This window comes from Octopus bimaculoides, chromosome 11, assembly GCF_046866305.1.
Source record: "Octopus bimaculoides isolate indiv1 chromosome 11, ASM4686630v1, whole genome shotgun sequence".
Taxonomy (NCBI): Eukaryota; Metazoa; Mollusca; class Cephalopoda; order Octopoda; family Octopodidae; genus Octopus; species Octopus bimaculoides.
In genome coordinates this window covers 39,945,002-39,967,722 of record NC_142938.1, presented here as the reverse complement: position 1 = coordinate 39,967,722, position 22,721 = coordinate 39,945,002, and the positions used below count along the sequence as shown (strand labels likewise).

The window sequence follows — 22,721 nt, the reverse complement described above, 5'->3', positions numbered from 1 at the left end:
AATGAACAAAAAACAAAATGAAAATAGCGAGTCTGGCTTTTTACCAAACTCACTTCTTAGGATCGAATGCAAGAGCTGGCATGTTACTGTGCCAGCACCCGCAATTTTTGCTGGCAATTGAGTCTCCTGTTTTCCATCACTAGTGAATATGGTCCCCAGATACTTAAACTTCCTCACTTGTCTCAATGATGTTCCACTAACATTCACAGCGCACCGGGAAAACTTTCTTGAGAGGACCAATGTCTGTCTTCACAACACTAATTCTTGTCCATGCTTTGCAGCACTCAGCAGCAAATCCATTCAGTTTATGCTGGAGATGACCTTCGGATGAGCCAAGCAAATATTAGCCAACTCATCATACACCCACCGATTGTGATAACACTTCCACAACGGCCGTGCATGTCAACCCATCTCATAAAAATTATGAAAAGGAGAGTTGACAATACACCCCTGCCGAAGTCCACCACCCACGCTGAAAGGTTTCACCTCAGCACTATTTACCCAAACACAAATATCTCGACATTTGTATAGGGACTTCACGGCAACCAAAAATCTCTCCCCCCCCCCATATATACACACACGCATTTCTTCTTTAGTTGTATTTTATGTATGTTTACATCAGTTTCAGACGCACGGCAGGAAACTCACACACACTTCTATAAACAAGTTACTATTAAACTGTACTATATATATATATATATATAAAACAAATAATAAATGAGTATATGCATATATACGTACAGGTTATATATATATATAAAGAGAGAGAGAGAGAGAGATATGACGTACTTCGGGTGAAAGGACACCGGTTCGTAAATCCCTCGTCCGGCTATTGTGTTTCCCATGTGACCTCCCCAACCTATTGACATTTAATATCACGTGTCTGTTAATCGTAATTACTAACTATATTCAATTATTCGCTTGGCTTATATTTATTTCCCTTCTTTTCTTCTGCTTCTATTCTCGACTAATTTCTCTGTGTTCTCTTCATTTGTTTATCAAGGCACTACATTTAGCTGAATGAATCTTTTTCAGGAACCGTTTGACACTTTTTTCTTTTTAAGTTATTATCACCATCTGGACAACTTCGTCAAGGAACTACCTATATTTTCTGAGGTGATTATTTGCTTTTTCCATTTTATTATCTATTATACTTGCCAAATGACTTACAAGTAGTGAAACATTCATTTGATATTTTCTTTTTACTTAGTCCAATTTTAATTATATATATGATGTGTGTATTTCTCGTTCTATTACAAACCTTCATTTTAGAAATGACAACATTACACATTTACTCTTTTGTGGAGAGTCCTTCTCTTTTGGTGCCTTAAAATTTAACACACACCTGTAAAACTTCAACACACGAGCTCTCATAAAGAATCTTGCAAACCAAATCCAAAAACGAAATTACGCATTTATTTTTTCGCTATAAGAACACTACGGGACGTGACTATATCGTACAATTTATTAAAATACAGTATCCTACAAGCAAACTAAGTGCATCAGTGCGGCTTCCTACAATTTTAAAGTTTGATACTTTCATTTTCATGAGAAATAATACTGTGATGATGATTGTATTTCCACAGAATTATTTTCCGAGTTCAGTTGTAAACATTAACCTTATTTAGTGATGTCGGCAAACAAAAACAGACTGAAACCAGTTCGTAATTACTTGTATCTTTAGAGAATTTTTCACTGTACTGTGGCCCTATTCTGTAACTATAGGTAAAGACTTGTTTCTTACAGAAGCATTCAGTTCGAGAGTTTGCGGTGTTTGGAAAAAGCTAGGGGTGATCTTTAGAAACCGCGAGGAGGTCCTATAGCTTCAATAACTATAGTTCAGATTTGTTTCTTACAGAAGCACACAACTTGAGATTTTGTAGTATTGGGAGAAAAGCTTTCTTCATCATCATCATCACCATAATTAAATAGCAACTTGGAATATAAACCAAGTCGCGAACTCTGTTCGTCTGTGAAATTGTAATAACAATTTTGAGTTCGAACATTGTCCCGAGGTCACATGTCAAGGCAAGAAAATTGTCTCTTGCATATAATTTATACATATTTTATCAACTCCCAAGCGATGAAAAGCAAAACTGATCCCAAAGGAAGAAATTAAGTACTGTAAGAAGAAATTTCATTAGGGGAAGACGAGTCTTAAGTTTCGGAGAGGACACGTCGTCGAAGAGAGATGAACGTCTCGAAATGATCAATAGATTCCCAATTTATTTATCCGACAATACTACCAAACATTTCATCTCTATCCAATGGAAGTTTCTGCCTGAATCTTTAGATTTCTTTCTCATGGAATGAAATTTATTCCATTATTTGAACTTTCCATTTCTATTTGTCAATGCAGACCGTAACTATTTTCTTCAGATTTTAATAAATATTGCAAGACCCTTAGCTTAATGTTTTACCGTTTCTGTTAATTTCCCGCCATTTAAACAATAACTAATATTACGCGAGTATCAACATTGCATTTCATTCTTTCAAAGTTGATTAACTAATTATAGGGGAAAATCCAGTAAACTACACCAGCTGTCGGCAAATACTGGGGAACGAATTGGAAATGACTGACTTACGGATCAAAGCGATTACAAAATGAAACCATTATTATAAAAGCAGTGACATCTTATTATGAACAGAGGTATACGGGGTCGGTTCTACCATAGGCGGGGACCTCATGTATTTAGAGCCCAATGCTAATCTTTGTATCCTGTTGTGAGTAAGGGCACCAGTGGGTTATAATGCCGTTAAGAGGGCCCTATATGTTGTGAACGTTTTTTCGACCGAATGAAGATAGTTGTGGGTTTGGGACAAAGTGGTTTGAGCCAATCTATTTCCTTTTTTCGACTGATACTAAAATAATTTTTTTGTCACTGCATCGTTCACGGAAATTATAACGCCACGACATATGAAACGCCTTTTGTTTCATTTGCTCCATATAATTAGGAAGGTAATCGCATTTACTGCTTACAATATCGCTGTTCATGAAAGCTTACGTGTTTTGGAGGCTGCCTTTTTTTTTGTGTGTAATACATAAAAAATGTCATTTGAAATCATAACAAAAATGAGACATTTTCTTTTTATCAGTACAAATATTTATTTTGTTCGCCAACCAGACAGAAAAAACAAACATTTTTGTATGAAACGCATATTTAAGTCAGCGATCCCGATTTGACCTGTCGTCTGCTGACACACGACTATACAAATTACTATAAAATAAGACCTTGTTCAAACTGTGCAATAAATTTTCTGAGAATGGAATCTGTGATTCTATATAATTGCTAACATTTTTGGATAGACCTAATATTTCATACTTAATTTATTACTGTAGGTGTGGGACACTTTCTCCATATCACACCGACATTTCAGTTTTTTTTTCTATAATTTATATTTCTGTTCGATTTGCCAGCCTCGATGTCTGAAACCGAAATACTCCTCAAAGTTCTCATAATTGGGGACCCGAATGTGGGCAAGACATCGTTTGTTCAGAGGTATATTAATAACACTTTCCGAGGGACATACAAGTGGACAATTGGTGGTGAGTAACAATTATTTATTTATTTATTAGTAGAAAGGTGTTTGCGTGTTCCTCCCTGAAAAAATCTGGTTAATTAAGAGATTCACTCACCAATCAATATAAGCATCAACTACTGTCTAATAGACGTGTTGTTTCTTCTCTCATCTCCTTCTGTTACCTTTGTGGTTTCTCTTTCTGAATAATTGAATACAGAATCGAGTTTCAGCTGCTGTCATTCTTTTACTGTCTTTTGAGGTACCGCACAACTTAACATTTTGTTCAATATCACTCACCCCCTCCACCACTGGAATTGTTTGTCTGCCCACATTTCAACTCCTAGAAATGTCAGCTCCTTAAGCTGAACAAAACTCTTGTCGTGGAAAACTTGCAATGCAAAGGCCACAGAAGATACTCTAGGACATTAATCGCAGAAGACCGAGTCTTGCATAAATATACTATTTTATTTTGTTTTTCTTTCTTAAATAGAATTAGAAGTAATCTTTCCTTCTCGTGGCACAAAGCACGAAATTTTTGGGGAAGGGGTCAGTCGATTACATCGACCTCGAAAGGCAAAGTCGACTTCGGTAGAATTTGAACTTAGAACATTAAAGACAGACGAAATACTCGCCGCCTTAGAATTAGAAATATTTACAACGACATGATTGTATAATTAAATTTTTCAGAAAATTCTTTAAAACTGTACTCTTATAAGAGTTTGTGAGTAATAATGAACGGCAAGGAATTAGTGTTTGGTTTGGTTTATTACTATCTGGCCTTATTTAAACTTTCTTTGACTCAGGAGCGACGTCCTTTCATTCTATTATGACAAAGCTGCCTCATTTCTTTTCAGAAATGTTGACCTCCCAAGAAATACACCTGTCACATAGAGATTCTCGTTATGAAAGTCATGTCAGTATAACCTGGTTCTGTTTAACTGTTTCATTCAGTTCGTCTCCGTGGGACCGACTTAATAATTAAACCCCCAAGTGTTGCTATATTTCTTCTATCCCGTGGTCGTTGCTTTACATTTATTTGTAGTCGTGTTTTGTCACATTTGGAATTTTTTATATTTACACTGTAATTAAGTGCACACACGTGTCTCTCTCCATCTCTCTCTTTCTCTTCTTAGCCGTCGCTTTCGTCGTTCCGAACATTAATGTTTAACCAGTAGTACCCGAGGAAACTACGGTTATTTTAAAATGTAAGATGGAAACGCATTTTTCTCTGAAGCACTTAAGCTTTAAGATGGTTCACGTAGGTAGTATAGAAGGGGCAGTCTGAAACATCTCTGAAAGCTACATTCTTACGTCTTTGTACAAATCCACTAAGACATAAGTGGTATACTTCTTTGAATACCAAGACCTTCTGGGAATCTGTTCCACTTGTTTGAATGTATCTAAAAGAAATTAATATTGTTTTAAGCATACTTCTTCGTAGCACTGATTAGACAAGGATTTGATAGGTATTCCATCACTATTTAAAAGAAAATGCTAATTACAGAAAACAATTCTGTATAAGTGGCAGGTATAGTATATATGTGAGAGATTCTGTTATTGGTAGTATAGTTTTGTGTGTGTGTGACAGTGAGTTATTGAATTTCAAGTGGGTTAATCAACTGAAAATACTTGAAGAAAATCACCTACCTCTACAAATTTCATGGTTCTTACCCAAAGTTAGAACTCTTGCAATATCATCATCCAAACTGAAGAATGCCTTGATATATTGCTTAGTCCTCGAACTTTCCGATCTCTCAAACTGTAGCCATTCCTGTTGATTACTTTCCTGAAGGATTGCTAACATTTTCATGGAATTCTCCTTTCCTCCACTATTCAGCCATGATGATTCTCTGAGCAATACTTGTATCAAGAAAGCTTCCACATTTGCTACTTTTTTTTTGCATCCATCTCCACATTGCATAAGATAAATCTTCAAAATTATCCTCTTCCATGCCAACAGGCTCACTGTCATGTGTGAAAATAACTCTGATTGGTTTATTCAACAAGATCATTCGACCTGACAGTATCCCTTTCAATATCTAGTAATAATATCTCTGAAGCTTAAGGTGGCGAGCTGGCAGAAATGTTAGCATGCTGGGTGAAATGCTTATTGGTATTTCGTCTGTCTTTGCGTTCTGTGTTCAAATTCCACAAAGGCCAACTTTGCCTTTCATCCTTTTGGGGGGTCGATAAATTAAGTGCTAGTTGTGTACTGGGGTCGATCTAATCGACTGGCCCCCTCCCACAAAATTTCAGGTCTGAAGCTTGCCTCAAACTGTTCAATCTCTCTTTATAGAATTATATCCTGACTTCTGGTAAAACGCAGTAATGTTTCCAAGAAGGGTAATTCCTGATTTCACCAACTATGTATTGTTTTCAAATTTAGTATATTAAAGGTGATGGGATGAGAGTAATTAACAAGGATCTTCTCCAACATCTTGAATTCCTTTTCCTAATGACCACCAGAATAGTTTTTGCAAAGTAAGATTAGCTGAGAAATTTACTAAAAGATGTCATCTTTGGTATTATTTTTGGTACAAGCAAAACCTTTGATCATGTGTGGCACACACAACTTATGCCAAAACTGCTCACCATTATGAAATGGCTGAGTCCATTTCATAAAGTGATGGCTTCCTGTCAGTGCCATCTCAGTGTGTTAATGGAGTTCTTTCTGACCCACACTCTATCAACCTTGGGGTACCAATTAGTTTTCTTTTGCACACACACACAAATATATATGATGGTCTTTCAGTTTCTGTCTACCAAATCCACTCAAGGTTTTGGTTGGCCTGAAGCTATAGTAGAAGACACTTGCCCAAGGTGCCATGTAGTGGGACTGAGCCTGGAACCATGTAGTTGGGAAGCAAACTTATCATATAGCCATGCTTGTTCCTATATCTACAATTAGTGAATAAAATCTTGGCTTACTGAAAGTTTAATTCCTACTTTGTGCCACTCATTACATATTTGAAGATATTTTTAATTATGGCATTGCAAAATAATTTGATGGTGATTTCTATTGACAAGGAGTTTTCTATTTCAGGGAGTGAGTGTATAAGATTGAATTACTCTGTTTTACACTACATGACTGGAAGGGTGAGCTAGTCAATAATTAGTAATTTTAGCAACCTCAGCAGGTTGAAAGATATCACCCAAATAAAATGCCCACAGATAGGCAAAACTAAGTACACTTAGTTCGATGCTCTAGAAGTATAAAGTATTATAGTGCAAAGAATTAATGTTTTTGTAATCATGTGATGTTATGCTCTCCATCTGAAGTATGTTAACCAAGTTGACAATTGTGAATTAACATCAGAGAAATTTGAAGAATCATCCTGTTGAAAGTTCTAATATCTATCTGAAGTAGGTACTTTAAAAGCAAAATAAATCTGTCACCAATCTGTTTTATTATCTAATGCTTGCCGTTATCTTGTTCCAGTTGTTCATGATACTGTATTCAGCATGTTTTAGTTTAGTCTTGTACAGTAAGGAAATGACAAAAATTCTGTTTAGACCTCACTAAGTTTTAGATCAGTGGTTCCAGATTTTGTTGGTAAAATTTATCTCTAATAAGTTGGTTATACTTCAACAATACACAAAATAGTTTAATTTTTCTTAATGCAATTCCCAATAATATTTAATCATAAAACGATGAGATTTTTTAGAACCTCAAATGGATAGGAGGATCCAGCAGAGTAAAATAGAAACTAAAGGGTGTCCATAGGTAAAAAAAATGGTTGAGAAACACTGTTTTAGATTATAGGAATTTTTTTGGTACTAAACAATTAATATTTATAATTTATAACATAGTTCCAGAGAGTATTGGCTTACTGGCTGAGGGTTAATAGTTCACATGCTACACTAAACTATCTATGACCCAGTCAGTTTATCTGTAAAGAGATACCATTTACAGTTCATGTGACATGTAAAGGCAATATTTCACATGTTTACTATCATTGCAGCAACTGTAAAAATTAAGTTGCCAGTTTTATTATTGGACTCTGGCCATTGCCTAGATGTTTAATTTTTACTGGTTCAGCAATAAATTTGATATGACTTGGTAAATTCATTGCTATAAACAATAGACGCACAGCTCACCGAAATGTTTTGTTGATTACCTGTTACAAATTTAAATCTCTTTCTCGCCTACTTCATAATAGAAGTATTTTATACCAGTACCCTATTTAATCAATTTTATAATTGGCCTTCCATAAGGAACTGTCCAATGAGGCATTGATCTGTATTTGATAGACAATGAATAATAAATTTTGTATTGTAAGTAATAACTATTTGTTAAACTTTAGCTACAATGGGGAATTGATTTTTGTATTTATACTATAGTGCTCACCAATTTTCATAAGTTAAAACTTTGTAAAAGTGCCTAGCAGAATGAATGAGGTGTTGCAGACAGAATCCTTATCAAGTGGAAAAAAATGTGGGAGCAAAAGGTTTATGAGGGAGATTTTCTAGAACAGGACATAATTTATGCACCATCCTGATTGCCAGAATATTCCACTTGGCTTCAACAGAATGCCTGTCCACTGTTTCTGACACCACTTTTAGTCCTATTCAGTCAGTGTTTTAAAGCAATATTAGTTGCTACTTTTAGCTGACTGTCCCACCAGACTGTTTTCTGAGGAGAAATAGGTAACTTTGCCCATTACTACCCTCTCTTTCCATGTCTTTATTTGTAGAACTGTTCTAATGAAATCTTAACTGAATTTAACAATGAATTTTAAAACCAATCTGTTGACATTTATAACAGTATTGTTAACCAATATGAGCAGTGTCATTTTATAGAATAAGTTTCCTTTTTGGATTTTTATGATACATCATCATCATCATCATCATCATCGTTTAACGTCCGCTTTCCATGCTAGCATGGGTTGGACGATTTGACTGAGGACTGGTGAAACCGGATGGCAACACCAGACTCCAGTCTAATTTGGCAGAGTTTCTACAGCTGGATGCCCTTCCTAACGCCAACCACTCAGAGAGTGTAGTGGGTGCTTTTACGTGTCACCCGCACGAAAACGGCCACGCTCGAAATGGTGTCTTTTATGTGCCACCCGCACAAGCCAGTCCAGGGGCACTGGCAACGATCTCGCTCGAAAATCCTACGGGAGCCAGTCAGGCGGTACTGGCAACGGCCACGCTCAAAATGGTGCATCTCATGTGCCACCCGCACAAGAACCAGTCCAGGGGCACTGGCAACGATCTTACTTGGCTTGCCGGGTCTTCTCACGCACAGCACATTTCCAAAGGTCTCGGTCAGTAGTCATCGCCTCGGTGAGGCCCAATGTACGAAGGTCTTGCCTCACCACCTCAGCCCAGGTCTTCCTGGGCCTACCTCTTCCACGGGTTCCCTCAACTGTTAGGGTCTGGCACTTTTTCACGCATTACAATTGTGTTAATAACTCTGATTATTCTGTCTAATTGTGGTTATAATTTGCAATTGTTTTTTTGTTCCGTCTAATTGTTTGTAAGCTTGATGTAGGGAACGTGTGACCAAATCAAATTACTTCCCTCCAACTCAACTAACTTTTCTTTGTAGTAGAAATCTTTCTAAATCTGATAGAAATAGTACAATGTGTAAAATAAACTGATACTAAAATACTGCTGAGATATGCATTAAACTATAACCTTGTACTCCCAATGGCAAATGTAATTTTATCTTAGATCAGTTGTATTGTGATGAATGAATGTGGGATTAAGGAGGATAAAACACAATGTAGAACACTGTTGTAAATGATAGAAAAATAAAACCCAAAACAGATTAAACATTTAAGAAGGTAAAAGTAATGCAAAAATGGGGCTCAAAGCAAAATAGCATTATTTTTATAATCTCTTGCTATAGAAATAGTTTGTTTTAAAGCACATCAAAATGACTTTTGTTTAGTTAAGTAACAACTATTTCATCCCTCCACAAGGCTGGTTAAATATGATATATATTGTTTAATGTAAGTGCGACCAAAGACGATGTGTAAGTGCATTTGATGTTAAATGATTTGGACATGTTACGCTGATGTGTAACAATACTGAAGATATAAACATTCTGAACCATTTCATGTTACCTTCCTTCTTTTTTTCTTTTCTCTTTAGTCGATTTTGGTTTGAAATTGATACAATGGAGCCCGACTGAAGCAGTCAAGCTGCAACTGTGGGATATTGCAGGTAGAAAGCCTTAAAATATTTGTCTTATCAAATGGCTGACAATGGTTATACTGTTGTAAGCAAAAGATCTTACATTGTAAACATGTATTCTTTTACTTTTATTGGTATACAATATATATCATCATCGTTTAACGTCCGCTTTCCATGCTAGCATGGGTTGGACGATTTGACTGAGGACTGGTGAAACCGGATGGCAACACCAGGCTCCAATCTAAATTTGGCAGAGTTTCTACAGCTGGATGCCCTTCCTAACGCCAACCACTCAGAGAGTGTAGTAGGTGCTTTTACGTGTCACCCGCACGAAGGCCAGTCAGGCTATACTGGCAACAGCCACGCTCAAAATGGTGTCTTTTATGTGCCACCCACACAAGCCAGTCCAGGGGCACTGGCAACGATCTCGCTTGAAAACCCTACAAAGGCCAGTCAGGCGGTACTGGCAACGGCCACGCTCGAAAACCCTACAAAGGCCAGTCAGGCGGTACTGGCAACGGCCACGCTCAAAATGGTGCATCTTATGTGCCACCCGCACAAGAGCCAGTCCAGGGGCACTGGCAACGATCTCACTTGGCTTGCCGGGTCTTCTCACGCACAGCACACCTCCAAAGGTCTCGGTCAGTAGTCATCGCCTTATGATACATATATAATACAAAACCACATCAAAAATAGAAATCCAAAACCAGGAGAAAAAAGGGAAAAGTGAAACAAAGAAAGAAAAAAGGAAAAAAAGAATGTCAGTTCAATACTGTCTCAATTGATTGCACACCACAAGGTTTGCCGGAACCTACTGAAGCAAGTCAACACACTCACAGCATTGCAATGCCATGGGCAATGGTGAGGCTAAGGTTTTGGAACAGCCTAGCATCCTCATGGGCATCACCTAATACCTCAGTAAAGTGAGCTGCCAATAAGAACTTTGCCGATAGTGGCTCAGCTCCTCCAAATGTCTCGAACACCACAGGCTGGAAGAAATGATTCACTGACAGGTCCCAATACATAAGGATTTTGTTCCATTCAGCTATGGAAGCAGCGACACCCTCTCCCCATTTATTGCAGCATCCAGGATATGGGAAGGAGAAAAGGTGTCACAGACTGTAGCATCTTAGATGAGGCACCTACCTCTTACCCAGGGACAAAGGATAAGACCATCTAGTCTCTTCTCATCACTTCTGGATAATCCTGCTTGCTCCAGAACTGAGGGGATATTAACCCAAGCCAGGGCCTGTTTAATGATTAAGCATTTAGGTGGCAAGACAAACTGTGAATACCTGTGCTTGAAAGTGTCTTCAATTACAGAAAACAGTTTGCTTTCATTTCCATTTCTAAAATTCTTGCAAGAGATATGATGAAACATACTTGATTTTCATCTTAATATTCATTGTTTTCCTTCAGTTTGAACTTATTTTCTGTAAAAGTCTGTCTTGAGACCACCATTCCTGAATCATGTTACACATATTGAAATGTAATTCCTTCAAAATGTAATTCCTTCAAAAATTTACTTATTGTATGTACATCAGATGAAAGTATGAGAAAAGGAGTTGTGTACAGAAGTTCACTTACTGACCAACTTTGAATGGTAAGGGTTTATTGGATTAAGAACTTCATACTTTTATGCACCCTAAATAAACTTGGTTTGATTTGGTCATCTATTTTTGAGCTTTGACTGAGTATTATTTTTAACATGATTTCAATATTCTTACTAGAAATATATACTCAATTTATATTTTACTTTATTAAAATGTGATTTGAAGCTACTTTTGATTTAATTTGTTAAATTCTTTTGGTTGAACAACTTTACAACCTCCAGTAAGCTTGGTTTTTTCCCTTGTGAACTGGAAAAAAAGAATTACAGTGTAATCATTCAACTGTTGTAACCTGACTGATTTCACATCACATTACGATTAGTCAGACTTTCCCAGTAACAGAATAAGGTGCTACTATTACTTCATGGTTGAGTGGTTAGTGTTAAACACAATATCCAACTGGGTATTTGAAATAAATAAAATGATTATTGGGAGGCTGTTCAAGTCTTTCTATTCTAGACTTAATGTCCCTTGGTTTAAGGCCATCAACTGATTCTTGGCTACTTTTTGCAGAATCTATTCTGTTGCAGACACTTGGACCAGGACTCTGATGTCAAGACAGTTCAATATCTTGATACACTGATTCCTATTGCAGTAATCTTCAGTTTGTGGTTTCTTCAGTTTACACATAAGTTTTAGAAGAGTTCCCTTAAAGGCGATGAATCTCTTGTATGTCTAGAACCTCATTCAAAACAAAACAAATTTAATTTTAGTTTTAAATATATTTTCAAAAGCAGTATTGTCAGTATTGTTCTCTGACAACTGCTATCTTAATACTGTTGTAGGAAACTTCTTCTGTTATACAGGCCACTTTAGGCTCTTATTCTTGCAAGCTATGAAGTAATCATCACAAGTGCTGGTACTAAAAGAAAAAAGCAAAGATAAGCACCCAGTTCACTCTGTAAAGTAGTTTCCATCAGGAAGGACATCCAGCTATAGAAACAATGCCAAAGTAGACATTGTAGCATGATGCAACCCTCTGGCTCACCAGATCTTGTCAAACTGTTCAACCTATGCCAGCAAAGAAGATGGACATTAAATAATTATAGTGATGGTTTTTAATATCATTGTGCACTTTCTATTTCAGCTTTTATAGACTGTTACAAACATGAAACATATAAACGTGTGTCTGTGTGTTGACATACGTGCATATGTATGTGCATACAGCATAAACTGGAATTTCATTTTATAATATATATATATACATATACAATGAATATATATATATATGTATATATATATATATATATATATATATATATATATATATATATATATATATATATTATGCAGATATAACAATTTAAAGGGTAAGCCTATCATAATGGATAATACTAAGTGGACTTTTCCTTTTTCTCTCTTTTTCTTCTTTCTTTGTGATGTAATCTTGGGACTGAAAATGTTTGCGGCTGAAGATAGCTTTAAACCATCCTTTATATCAACAATATATACTGATGTAATTACAGTTTGTGTATAAAGCTCGAAACGCGTGTACTGCGATATCCTTTGCATTCTGTTTTCAATTTACGTTTAATATATATATATATATATATATATATATATATATATATATATATGTATATATAAGGTGCATGTGTGGTAAGAAATTTGCTTCCCGACCACATGATTCTAGGTTCAGTCCCACTGTGTGACACCTTAGGCAAGTCTCTTCCATAACTTCATGCTGACTAAAGCCTTGAGTGGATTTGGTAGATAGAAACTGAAAAATACCTGTTACGTGCGTGTGAGTGTTTGTTCTCCACCATTACTTGACAACCAGTGTTGGTGTGTTTACATCCCTGTAACTTAGAGTTTTGGCAAAAGAGACCAATAGAAAAAGTACCAGTCTTAGCAAAAAAGTACTGGGGTTGATTCATTCGACTAAAAATTCAAGGCGCTGCCCCAGCATGGCCACAGTCTGACTGAAACAAGTAAAATAAAGACAAAAGAGATATATATTTGTGTGTGTGGCATTTATTTTTTAAAATGACATTCCAGTTTATGCCATTATGATGGTCAATACACCTTATCCATTACATGCATTATTGCATAGTTGTAACTTCAATCCTAGTTCTAAAAAAATGTGTGTGGCAAATATGACTTGTGGAAATGACCAGGAAATAGTATCTTTACAATATAGTTTAACTATAACAATATAATGTGAATGCTTCATACTTCAGCATTCTTGATGCAAACATGTCAAGCACAGACATTCTATACATACATGTGCAGCCACAAACATGAGAATCCTCTTACACACTTCATGCTTGCATGTTTGTGTACAGGTGTGCCTGTGCACACAGTGGGCTTCTTTCAGTTTCCGTCTACCAAATGCACTCTCAAAGCTTTGGTCAGCCTGAAACTGTAGTAGAAGACACTTGCCCAATGTTTCACAGTCGAACTGAATCTGAAACCATGTTGTTTGGGAAGCAAACATCTTACCACACAGCCACACTTGTACCCATATATATATATATATATATATATATATATCTACTACATATGTGGGAAATTCTGTCTGTGGGTGTGTTTGTGGAGTTGTCAGCTAACTCCTCCTATATCGTTTTATTGATTTTGTTGAAACTTGACACGTGAGTAGAACTCGTGTCTGGAAATCTCAAGGCATACTCAGGTTGTTGAAAAAAAATCGATAATAGGGCTTCTGGAAGGGATCCATATATCTAATATATTTTAACAGCCAAGGGAAATAACCCATTCATTTTCCTAAATCATTTGGTATAAATCAAATTGAGTATGCTTATTTCTTAGTATTTGAACTGTTAGTTATTTTTGCAATTTATTCAGTACAATCCTTAAACAAATAAATAGTATTTTCCTAAACAATGGATCCACTTATTTTGGTTAGTGACTTATTCATGAATATACCAACACTAGCGCCACTGAGGGTAATATTCTCTGGGAACACACAAAAGAGTTATTTACTTTGAATTGTTGTTATCTCTTATCTGATTAGCCCATTATTACGTAACATGCTTCACGATTTTAGCATACATGCCTTATTAGTATTTCCTCCTAAGTTCTATATACTCTGCGAACACATTAAAGCCTTTTTCAGGACTACTTTATTTGAATTCTTACTATCGGGTAACTAATATCATCTTGTTACATAACTGACCTCACAATTTGAGTATTCATAACTTATTGGGAATTCCTAAAAACAAGATCCTGTGTAAGACAGTTCATTGTTCTCTGCAAATGCACAAAAAACTGTTTTAAGGGCTACATACTTTGTATTGTTATTGGATTAGCGAAACAATTATGAGAACAGAACCAAAGGATAAACCCTGCTTTCCCAGGAATTACCGAACATGTTAGCTGGTATATATATATATATATATATATATATATATATATAAACGAACATCTAGTTATGTATATCATTCATTACTTTCTGTATTCAGGACAGGAACGTTACACATCGATGACACGTGTATACTACAAAGACGCGTTTGGTTGTGTTGTGATGTGTGACATAACACAGTCACAAACTTTCAAGAGTGCAGCACTATGGAAGAAAGATCTTGACTCCAAATGTACCTTATCTGACAACTCACCAGTGCCATGTATCTTATTAGCTAACAAGGTAACTCACATTATTATCCTCTCTCTCTCTTTTCCTCTCTTCCTTACTACTTTTCTCCCATGTATGGGCAACTCAGTTCATATCTTTCTTTCCTGCTTCAACTAAGAACTTAACTTTTCTCTCTTCTTGATGAAGGACTTGTTTTAAAACCTTGGAATTTTCCATTTGTAACAGAATACCAACTTTATTTTACTTTGTTTATTTTAAACATTATCTATTTTTGTATTAAATTGAAATGATTGATTCCACTCACTCATAATGTCTTTATATATTAAAAACAAAGAACAAAAACAAATTGCTTTTACACTGAAGATTAAGTGTGGTTAAAGGTAAGCCTGCAAGTGAATTGCTGGAGGTTATTGTCAGCAATATAGCACAGGAAGAGTCAAAGACTCAGGTTTTCAACTATATGACCATTTTAATAAGCCTTTCTAAAATTATATGATCATTTTAATAATCCTTTCTACTGTAGGCACAAGGCCTGAAATTTTGGGGGAGGAGAAAGTTGATCACATCGACCCCCAGTACTTGACTGGTACTTAATTTATCGACCCTGAAAGGATGGAAGGCAAAGTCAACCTCAGTGGAATTTGAACTCAGAATGTAGCAGCAGACGAAATACTGCTAATCATTTCACCTGGCATGCTAACGATTCTGCCTGCTCGCTGTCTTATGACCATTTTAATAATGATTTGTAATACTGGCACAAGGTTGAACAGTTTGAAGTCTATGTTGTTGATACTATCTACATCAGTACTGGACTAGTGCTCCTTTTTGTTGACTGGCAAAATCAACCCATGGCAATTTTTGGACTCTAGATATAGATACAAAAGAATTTCATCTGCTACTCTGTTTTCTTCTTCTTACTACTACTACTACTACTACTGATAATATTATTTCAAATTTTAGCACATGGCTAGAGGTTTGTGGGGAAAAGGTAATTTGATTATATCAACCCCAGTGCTCAACTGGCATTTATTTTATTGACTCCGAAAGGATGAAAGCAAAGTTGACCACGGCAGAATTTGAACTTGGAACATAAAGACAGATGAAATGCTTCTAAGCATTTTGATGCTAATGAATCTGTGAGCTTGCTGCATTACTGATAGTATTAGTTTCAAATTTTGACCCAAGGCCTGCAATTTCGAGGGAGAGGCTAAGTCAATTACATTGACCCCAATACTCAACTGGTACTTATTTTATTGACCTTGAAAGGTTGAAAGGCACAGTTGACCTAGGTGGAATTTGAACTCAAAAATTTCAGATGGATGAAATGCAGTTAAGCATTTTGTCCAGTTTGACAATGATTCTGCCAGCTCACTGCCTTACTGATAATAATAATAACATTAATAACAACTAGCAGAGAGACTGCCCTCTGGACGGTTTTCTGCTAGCTCCTTGATAATATTTTCACATTTGATTCCTGTTGTGCATGGGAAATGGAAAGTGGTTCACCTTCCTTCCTCTCTCATCTGTGCCTGTCTAGTAGTAGTCACTCCAGCGATCCTCCCCTACCCTGTCACCCAGTATAAGCAGCTGCTATCTGACCAGTCCGGGAGTGAATTCCCTGATGTCCGTTCATGATGCCTCGACCAGCCAAAAGAGGCCGACCCTGTCCTGTCTCCCCTGCACTTCCCTTCTCATGCTTCCTCTTCCGGTCAGTCCCTTGACCATTGACGTCATGGCCCTCTTCTTCTGGCTCATCCTCACATGCCCCCCTGATCTCAAAAATCACTTCCTCACTTCACTCTGTCGAAATCTACCACCCACCCAAGTGGGCGCCTTGCACGTTGTGATCTTCTTAAACTGGGAATCTCATTCTCTTCCTCTTCTCCACAATCATCATCTGACGAAGCAACAATCCAACAAACATCTAAGACATGACATGGCATTCCATTCACAGAGATGTTTTTGGAATTGACAGCCATCACTATTCTTCTGTTCCACTGAATTGTGCAGCGTGTGTTTGGTGGCTTGACCCAGACTTCATCTCCCACCTCCACAAAGTCGGGCCCTCTCTCTTCTACAGAGCATCTTGATGCTTTACTCAGATGCCACCATTCATATTTGAATGTCGCTCTATGTGGCACGGAATCTTCAGCCTGTCCTGATTGGGGCGACATGTTGTACCAGAACACCGCTTCCAGCGGCAAGATATGTTCTCTCTCCACTACGGCCTTGATCATTCGATGATGTCTCTACATGATCCCCTTTCCACCCAGCCTCTATGCCGCTCTGAAAAAGCAGTGCACTTTCCTCCTGTCAAGCAGCTCCTTCAGCGCTTCTGAACAAAATGCCATGCTGTTGTCCATCAGCAATTCATCCACAAGGCCCTGCTCTAAATATACCTCATTTAAAATCTCGTCCGCAGTGCCTGTCCTCAATTCCTTCCAAATGGCCATCCGGCCTGGCCCACAATCAACCATTGAGAGATACATCCCCTACAAATATCACTTAGATGTTGTGGCTTCAGAGCATATAGGGATTCATGGGAAAGAATTTTTGCGAGGGGGTGGAGAGAGGAGTTTCAGAAAATTCACACGTTTTGACTTTTTCCCTCATAACTTTCAGGAAAATGGTTTTCTTTTAATGAAAATTTATACAAATCCCTTTCAAATAACATAGATTAGGATTATAAAGAAATTTGTGGTGAAAATTTTTTCAGGGATTTTTCCAGTTTTTTAAGACCACAGGTGGGACGGTTATCTTTGTATGAAAAAGTTTTGGAAACTCATTTTTTTTACATCCTCTGCTTCATCATCCCACTCTGGACCTGTTTTGACCAATTTTTTTTGCACTTCAAAACCATGGGAAGAGCATTTTCAGTGAAAAAATAAAAATTAATATTTTCAGAGGGAAAGTGAGTGATTTAAGGGCGATTTGGCTGTTGTTTCCAGCACAATCAAAGACAACCCTCTTTGTTTCGTTATCACTCTCACATATATTGATATTTTTCAATATTTTCCCCCCATAAATACATTTATATGCTATAAAAAAGAAAAGTTGAGAAATTATGAATTTTTTGCAACCCCACTCCTTGCCCCCGATTGTTTCTGTTTAGAAATTAAAATATTGGAGAGCCTGAGAAGGTCATTGATGACATTTATCCATAGTGATTTTAAAAAATTACGGAGATGTACTTGCATAGCAAGTGACTTGATCTGAGATTGTGTTCTGAAACAAAAACAATTGCAGCGTGGAAGATGTTTGTAAACCATTCAAGAACACACAAATACCGTTAGTTTCACTTCAACATTAAAACTTCATTTGTGTCAAAATATCTTCATCGCTTTGAAACCGCGACCTGTTCACTGACAAAACTTCACAAAAGTATAGTATAGATAATTCTTAACAGTGACATAAGGTCAAAACTTTAGGAGGAGGAGGGGGGATGTATTGAATAAAATTGACTCTGGTTCTTGACTGGTACTTTTTCTATTGGTCTTAAGAAGACTGATTGGGTAAAGTTGATTCTGGCATGATTTGAACTCTGAATGGAAAAGTGTAACTTAGTATTGTTGATAAAACAGACCCTTCTAGAGTAGGTGGCTTTACCCCTGTTAGAAATAATGTTATGCTATGCAGCAACTCATAGTAATGTTTATGTCAGTTTTATTGCCACACTTATCTGTTCATGCCTCAGATATGTACAGGTTCATGTATGTTTTATTATGTGTGGATAGGTTGTGTGGGTGTTCCTTTATGATTTTGTCTAGAGTACATATCTTGCTTTGTTTCTCTATGGACTTCCACAATCATCACATGAGAGATGGAGAAAGAAAGAAAAGAAAGAAGGTATTCAGGCATAATGTGATTTGTATAAAATTTTCCAGCCTTTGTTTTCATCTCCAATAATTTCAAATACTTCACTAAATATTTGATTTAGTTCTGTTGGCATTTCAAAGGCTTTGTTGAAAAATGTATTTTTCATTCTTTCCTCTTTCATTCTTTGTTTCCAGGATGACCTTCCCATCAGAAGTGTATCTGAAAAAGACTTGGATGCCTTTTGCAAGGAACATAATTTCTTGGCATGGGCCAATATATCGGTGAAAGACAATCGCATGATAAAAGAATCAATGAAGTTAGTATACCCTTTTGTTATATAATATATATATATAAATCTTGTTTCAGTTATTGGGTTGCAGACATGCAGGGGCACTTACTCGAAGGTTTAGTTAAACTAATTGACCCCACTACTTATTTTCTTTTCTTTTCAAGTCTGGTACTTATTCTATCAGACTCTTCTGTTGAACTATTGTTACGGGGGACATAAACAAACGAACACTAATTGTCATGTGATAGTGGGGGACAAACACATAAATGCACACACACATATGCACATAACAGGCTTCTTTCAGTTTCCATCTCCCAGACCCACTCAAGGCTTTGGTCAGCTTGAGGCTGTAGGAGAATACATTTGCCCAAGGTACCATGCAAAGGTTTGCAGGGAGGAGGTAAGGAGGTAAGTCAATTACATCAACCCCAGTGCCCAACTGGCACTTATTTTATCGACTCCTAAAGGATGAAAGGCAAAGTTGACCATGGCAGAATTTGAACTCTGAACATAGACAGATGAAATGCTGCTAAGCATTTTGCTCAATGTGCTAATGATTCTGTGAGCTTGCTGCCTTACTGAATCTGAAACCACATGTTTGGGAAACAAACATCTTACTATACAGCCATGCCTGTACCCATATATATATATATATATATATATATATATATATATATAGATATATATATATATATATATATATATATATATATAGGTAGATAGATATAGATGGATAGAGATATATAGATAGATCGGGGACCGCCTTCGGTCATGAATGACCATGGGATTGAACCTAGAAAGTTACCCTCCAAGGCACAAGTCTGGGCAAGGTTGTTTACGGAAGGCCAGCAGTTGTCCATGCATACCAGCGTCCCCTCTCTACGCCACCGATGTTATCCAAGGGAAAGGCAAAGGCCGATACAGCTTGGCACCAGTGATGTCACAACTCATTTCTACAGCTGAGTGGACTGGTGTAATGTGAAATATATATATATATATATATATATATATATATATATTAATTTATTAATTATATATATATATATATATATATATTGATATAGATAGATATATATATAGATAGATTATATATATATATATATATATTAGTAACTTCTAAGCTGAAGTGAAGACAGCATGTTCTTTGTCTATCTCCTTACCTTGGAGATTTTAGGTAAAATTATTCTAATGTGTCCATCTGTTTTAATTTAATTAAATTCTATGTCTTTATGCAGCTGAAGATTGCTCTGCATTTAAATTGATGTAATGATTGCATTGTTCAATTAAATGGAGTTGCTTGAAACGATCGTACTGCATTACCTCTGGATATCCTTGTTGCTTATTTTGATTATGTACACACACACATATATATATATATACACACACATACATACATACACAATAAGCTTCTATCAGTTTACCAAATCCACTCACAAGGATTTGGTCGGCCTGAGGCTATACTAGAAGATCCTTGTCCAAGGTGCTATGCAATGAGACTGAACCTGGAACCATGAGGTTGAGAAGCAAGCTTCTTACCACACAAATTACACCTCTCTCTCTCTATCTATCTATCTATCTATCTATCTATATATATATATATATATATATATATATATATAAAGAAAACTCAGTGTGTGTGTGTGTGTGTAAACCTGCATAACTTCTGAAGATATGCATATGCATACTCAATTTCTTGCAAGCCTTTGTGTGTCCTTTGCAGTCACAGCCCAAGTTTCACTGCCATGAAGCATGGCTGTTTGCATACAGGCATCATTTTATATATATATATATATATATATATGAAGAAAATGTGTGTATGCATCCAATTTCATTGCATTTATTACCATCCTCTTTAGTTTTTATCATTATGTTAAAAAAGAAGTTGTTTTATGCTTTTTGGTATTAATCACTTATAAAGGTTTTGTGTATGTGCGTGTGTATTGTGCATGTACATGCAACATGCAGTGAAATAAACTTTTCAGAGAGCTATACAACTGAAGCATCTCTCTCATATGAATGTTGGGATTTATTTCACAGGGTAATATTTATCCCCACTTAGATGTGGATGTTCTGTTAGAACAAACATTACAGTGGTCAATACCACGAGGGAAACTCTCATATTGGCTTTTGGTGCAAAATGCACTCTTGTTTATATCATATTTTCCACCAAAATACCAGTATAAGAGTTTCTCTCATAGTAACTACTGCAGTATAGTTTGTTCTAACAGAACATTCACGTTTTAGTGGCAATAAAACGACCTCTTTGTGTTAATACTGCCTCTGTCGCTAATATATATATATATATATATATATATATATATATATATATATATATATATATATATATATATTTTGATTGATTGATTTCATGTAGATTTGAAAGCTGATAAAACATTTAGTCATGCAGTATGCTTGAACAATTTTTGTCTCTGCTTTGATTTAATCCCTTCTAGGATTGGCTTTGTCTTGCATCCCTTATAACTAATACCATTGCCTGTTTGTCCCTTAATTTCCTTTTCTACTGGTAGAAGTATTCTGAGCCTCTTCGTAGTAATAGTAGTAGTAGTAGTAGTAATAGACTAGAGCTTATTGGATTAGACACTAGTGTTTTCTTTTCTAACAATGGGATATGATGATCCCTTGGCCTTCAATGACCATTAGTATTCTTATGCTTTGGTCAGCTTTAACTGTTTAGCATTTAAACTGGCCTGAGTATGTAATAAAGAAATAAGAAACTTGTAGTCAAATGTGTATGCAAACTTTCAACTCTCTTTGTAGAGTAAACCTTTCTTTTGTTAACTCAGTCAGAGGGGTCTCTTTTAGGGAGGTGATGTTAAATTCTAAAACCCTTTGAATCATTGTGGCACTAGACAAGAATCTTTCTCCAAGTCATGTATGTCAAGCAGGTTTATTTCTTGTAGCCCGTCCTACTTCAAGTTATATGAATCAAAAGAAATGAACTGAGAGCTTGGTTAATAAACACTGTTAAATTGTATAGTCACCTAGTTCTTAAAGCAGTCAACTATATTTTTGTAGCTAATAACTAAGCAGATTGCATATTAATTGCTGTCTTGATCACAACATGGTTCCAGTGACTAGACATCATTAATGTTTTTTTTGTTCCAGCTGTAAGTCCCTACATTCATTGTCTCAACCATGTAAAACTCTCTCTTTCTCTCTTTGCAGGTGTAAATAATTTCTGTTATTGTTTCCTCATCTGAATACAACTCTGTTTTATTTTAGTTTTTCTTTTCTCTTTTTTTTCCCTCCTCTTATTTCCTCAGTTATCTAATAGATGAAATGATGACCAAACATAAACAGCTAAATGAAAATGAAAATGTATATCAAAGTGATGAAGGCTCAACTATTGATTTGAAGGAGCAAAAAGTATCCTCTTGGAAATGTTGCCGATAAAATACTGAATTTCATATCAAATTGGTTATTATTGGAGTCAGTACCTCTGCGAAGACATTTCCAATGTGTTTATTAATGCAAGACATCGTTTGTAAGAAGATACATGGTGTGTATGTGAAGGTGGTGATAATATTTATTTATTGTATGACTTGCTTTACTGAAAGAGAGATTTTGTTTTTCTGAGATCTCCTCTATTTATTTGATTGTTATTTATCTATTGTTAATATTCTAATAAATTCTGTAGACAGCTTCCAATACAGTAAATATTTGAGTGCAGGGATCTCATCTATATTTAAGAAATATAGAAAATGTAATATAGGCAGGGTTTTTTCTTTTTGAAATGTACACATTATTATTATTATTGAAGATGGTG

The 22,721-nt window shown here is 36.1% G+C and overlaps 1 protein-coding gene across 2 annotated transcripts; it reads left to right on the top strand.

Annotated features, from left to right (window-relative positions):
- Positions 1-864: 864 nt before the first annotated feature.
- On the top strand, positions 865-22,477 carry LOC106883093 (ras-related protein Rab-29). Of its 2 annotated transcripts, XM_014933984.3 has the most exons (6): positions 865-1,116; positions 3,419-3,547; positions 9,625-9,696; positions 14,699-14,880; positions 18,840-18,961; positions 22,219-22,477. In XM_014933984.3, exons 2-6 carry the CDS (start codon positions 3,424-3,426, stop codon positions 22,346-22,348), a joined length of 630 nt encoding a protein of 209 aa, XP_014789470.1. In that variant the 5' UTR covers positions 865-1,116; positions 3,419-3,423; the 3' UTR covers positions 22,349-22,477. The 2 variants fall into 2 exon arrangements, with proteins under 2 accessions (XP_014789470.1, XP_089215956.1); XM_089359830.1 differs by lacking the exon at positions 9,625-9,696 and having other exon boundaries at positions 976-1,116.
- Positions 22,478-22,721: the final 244 nt, after the last annotated feature.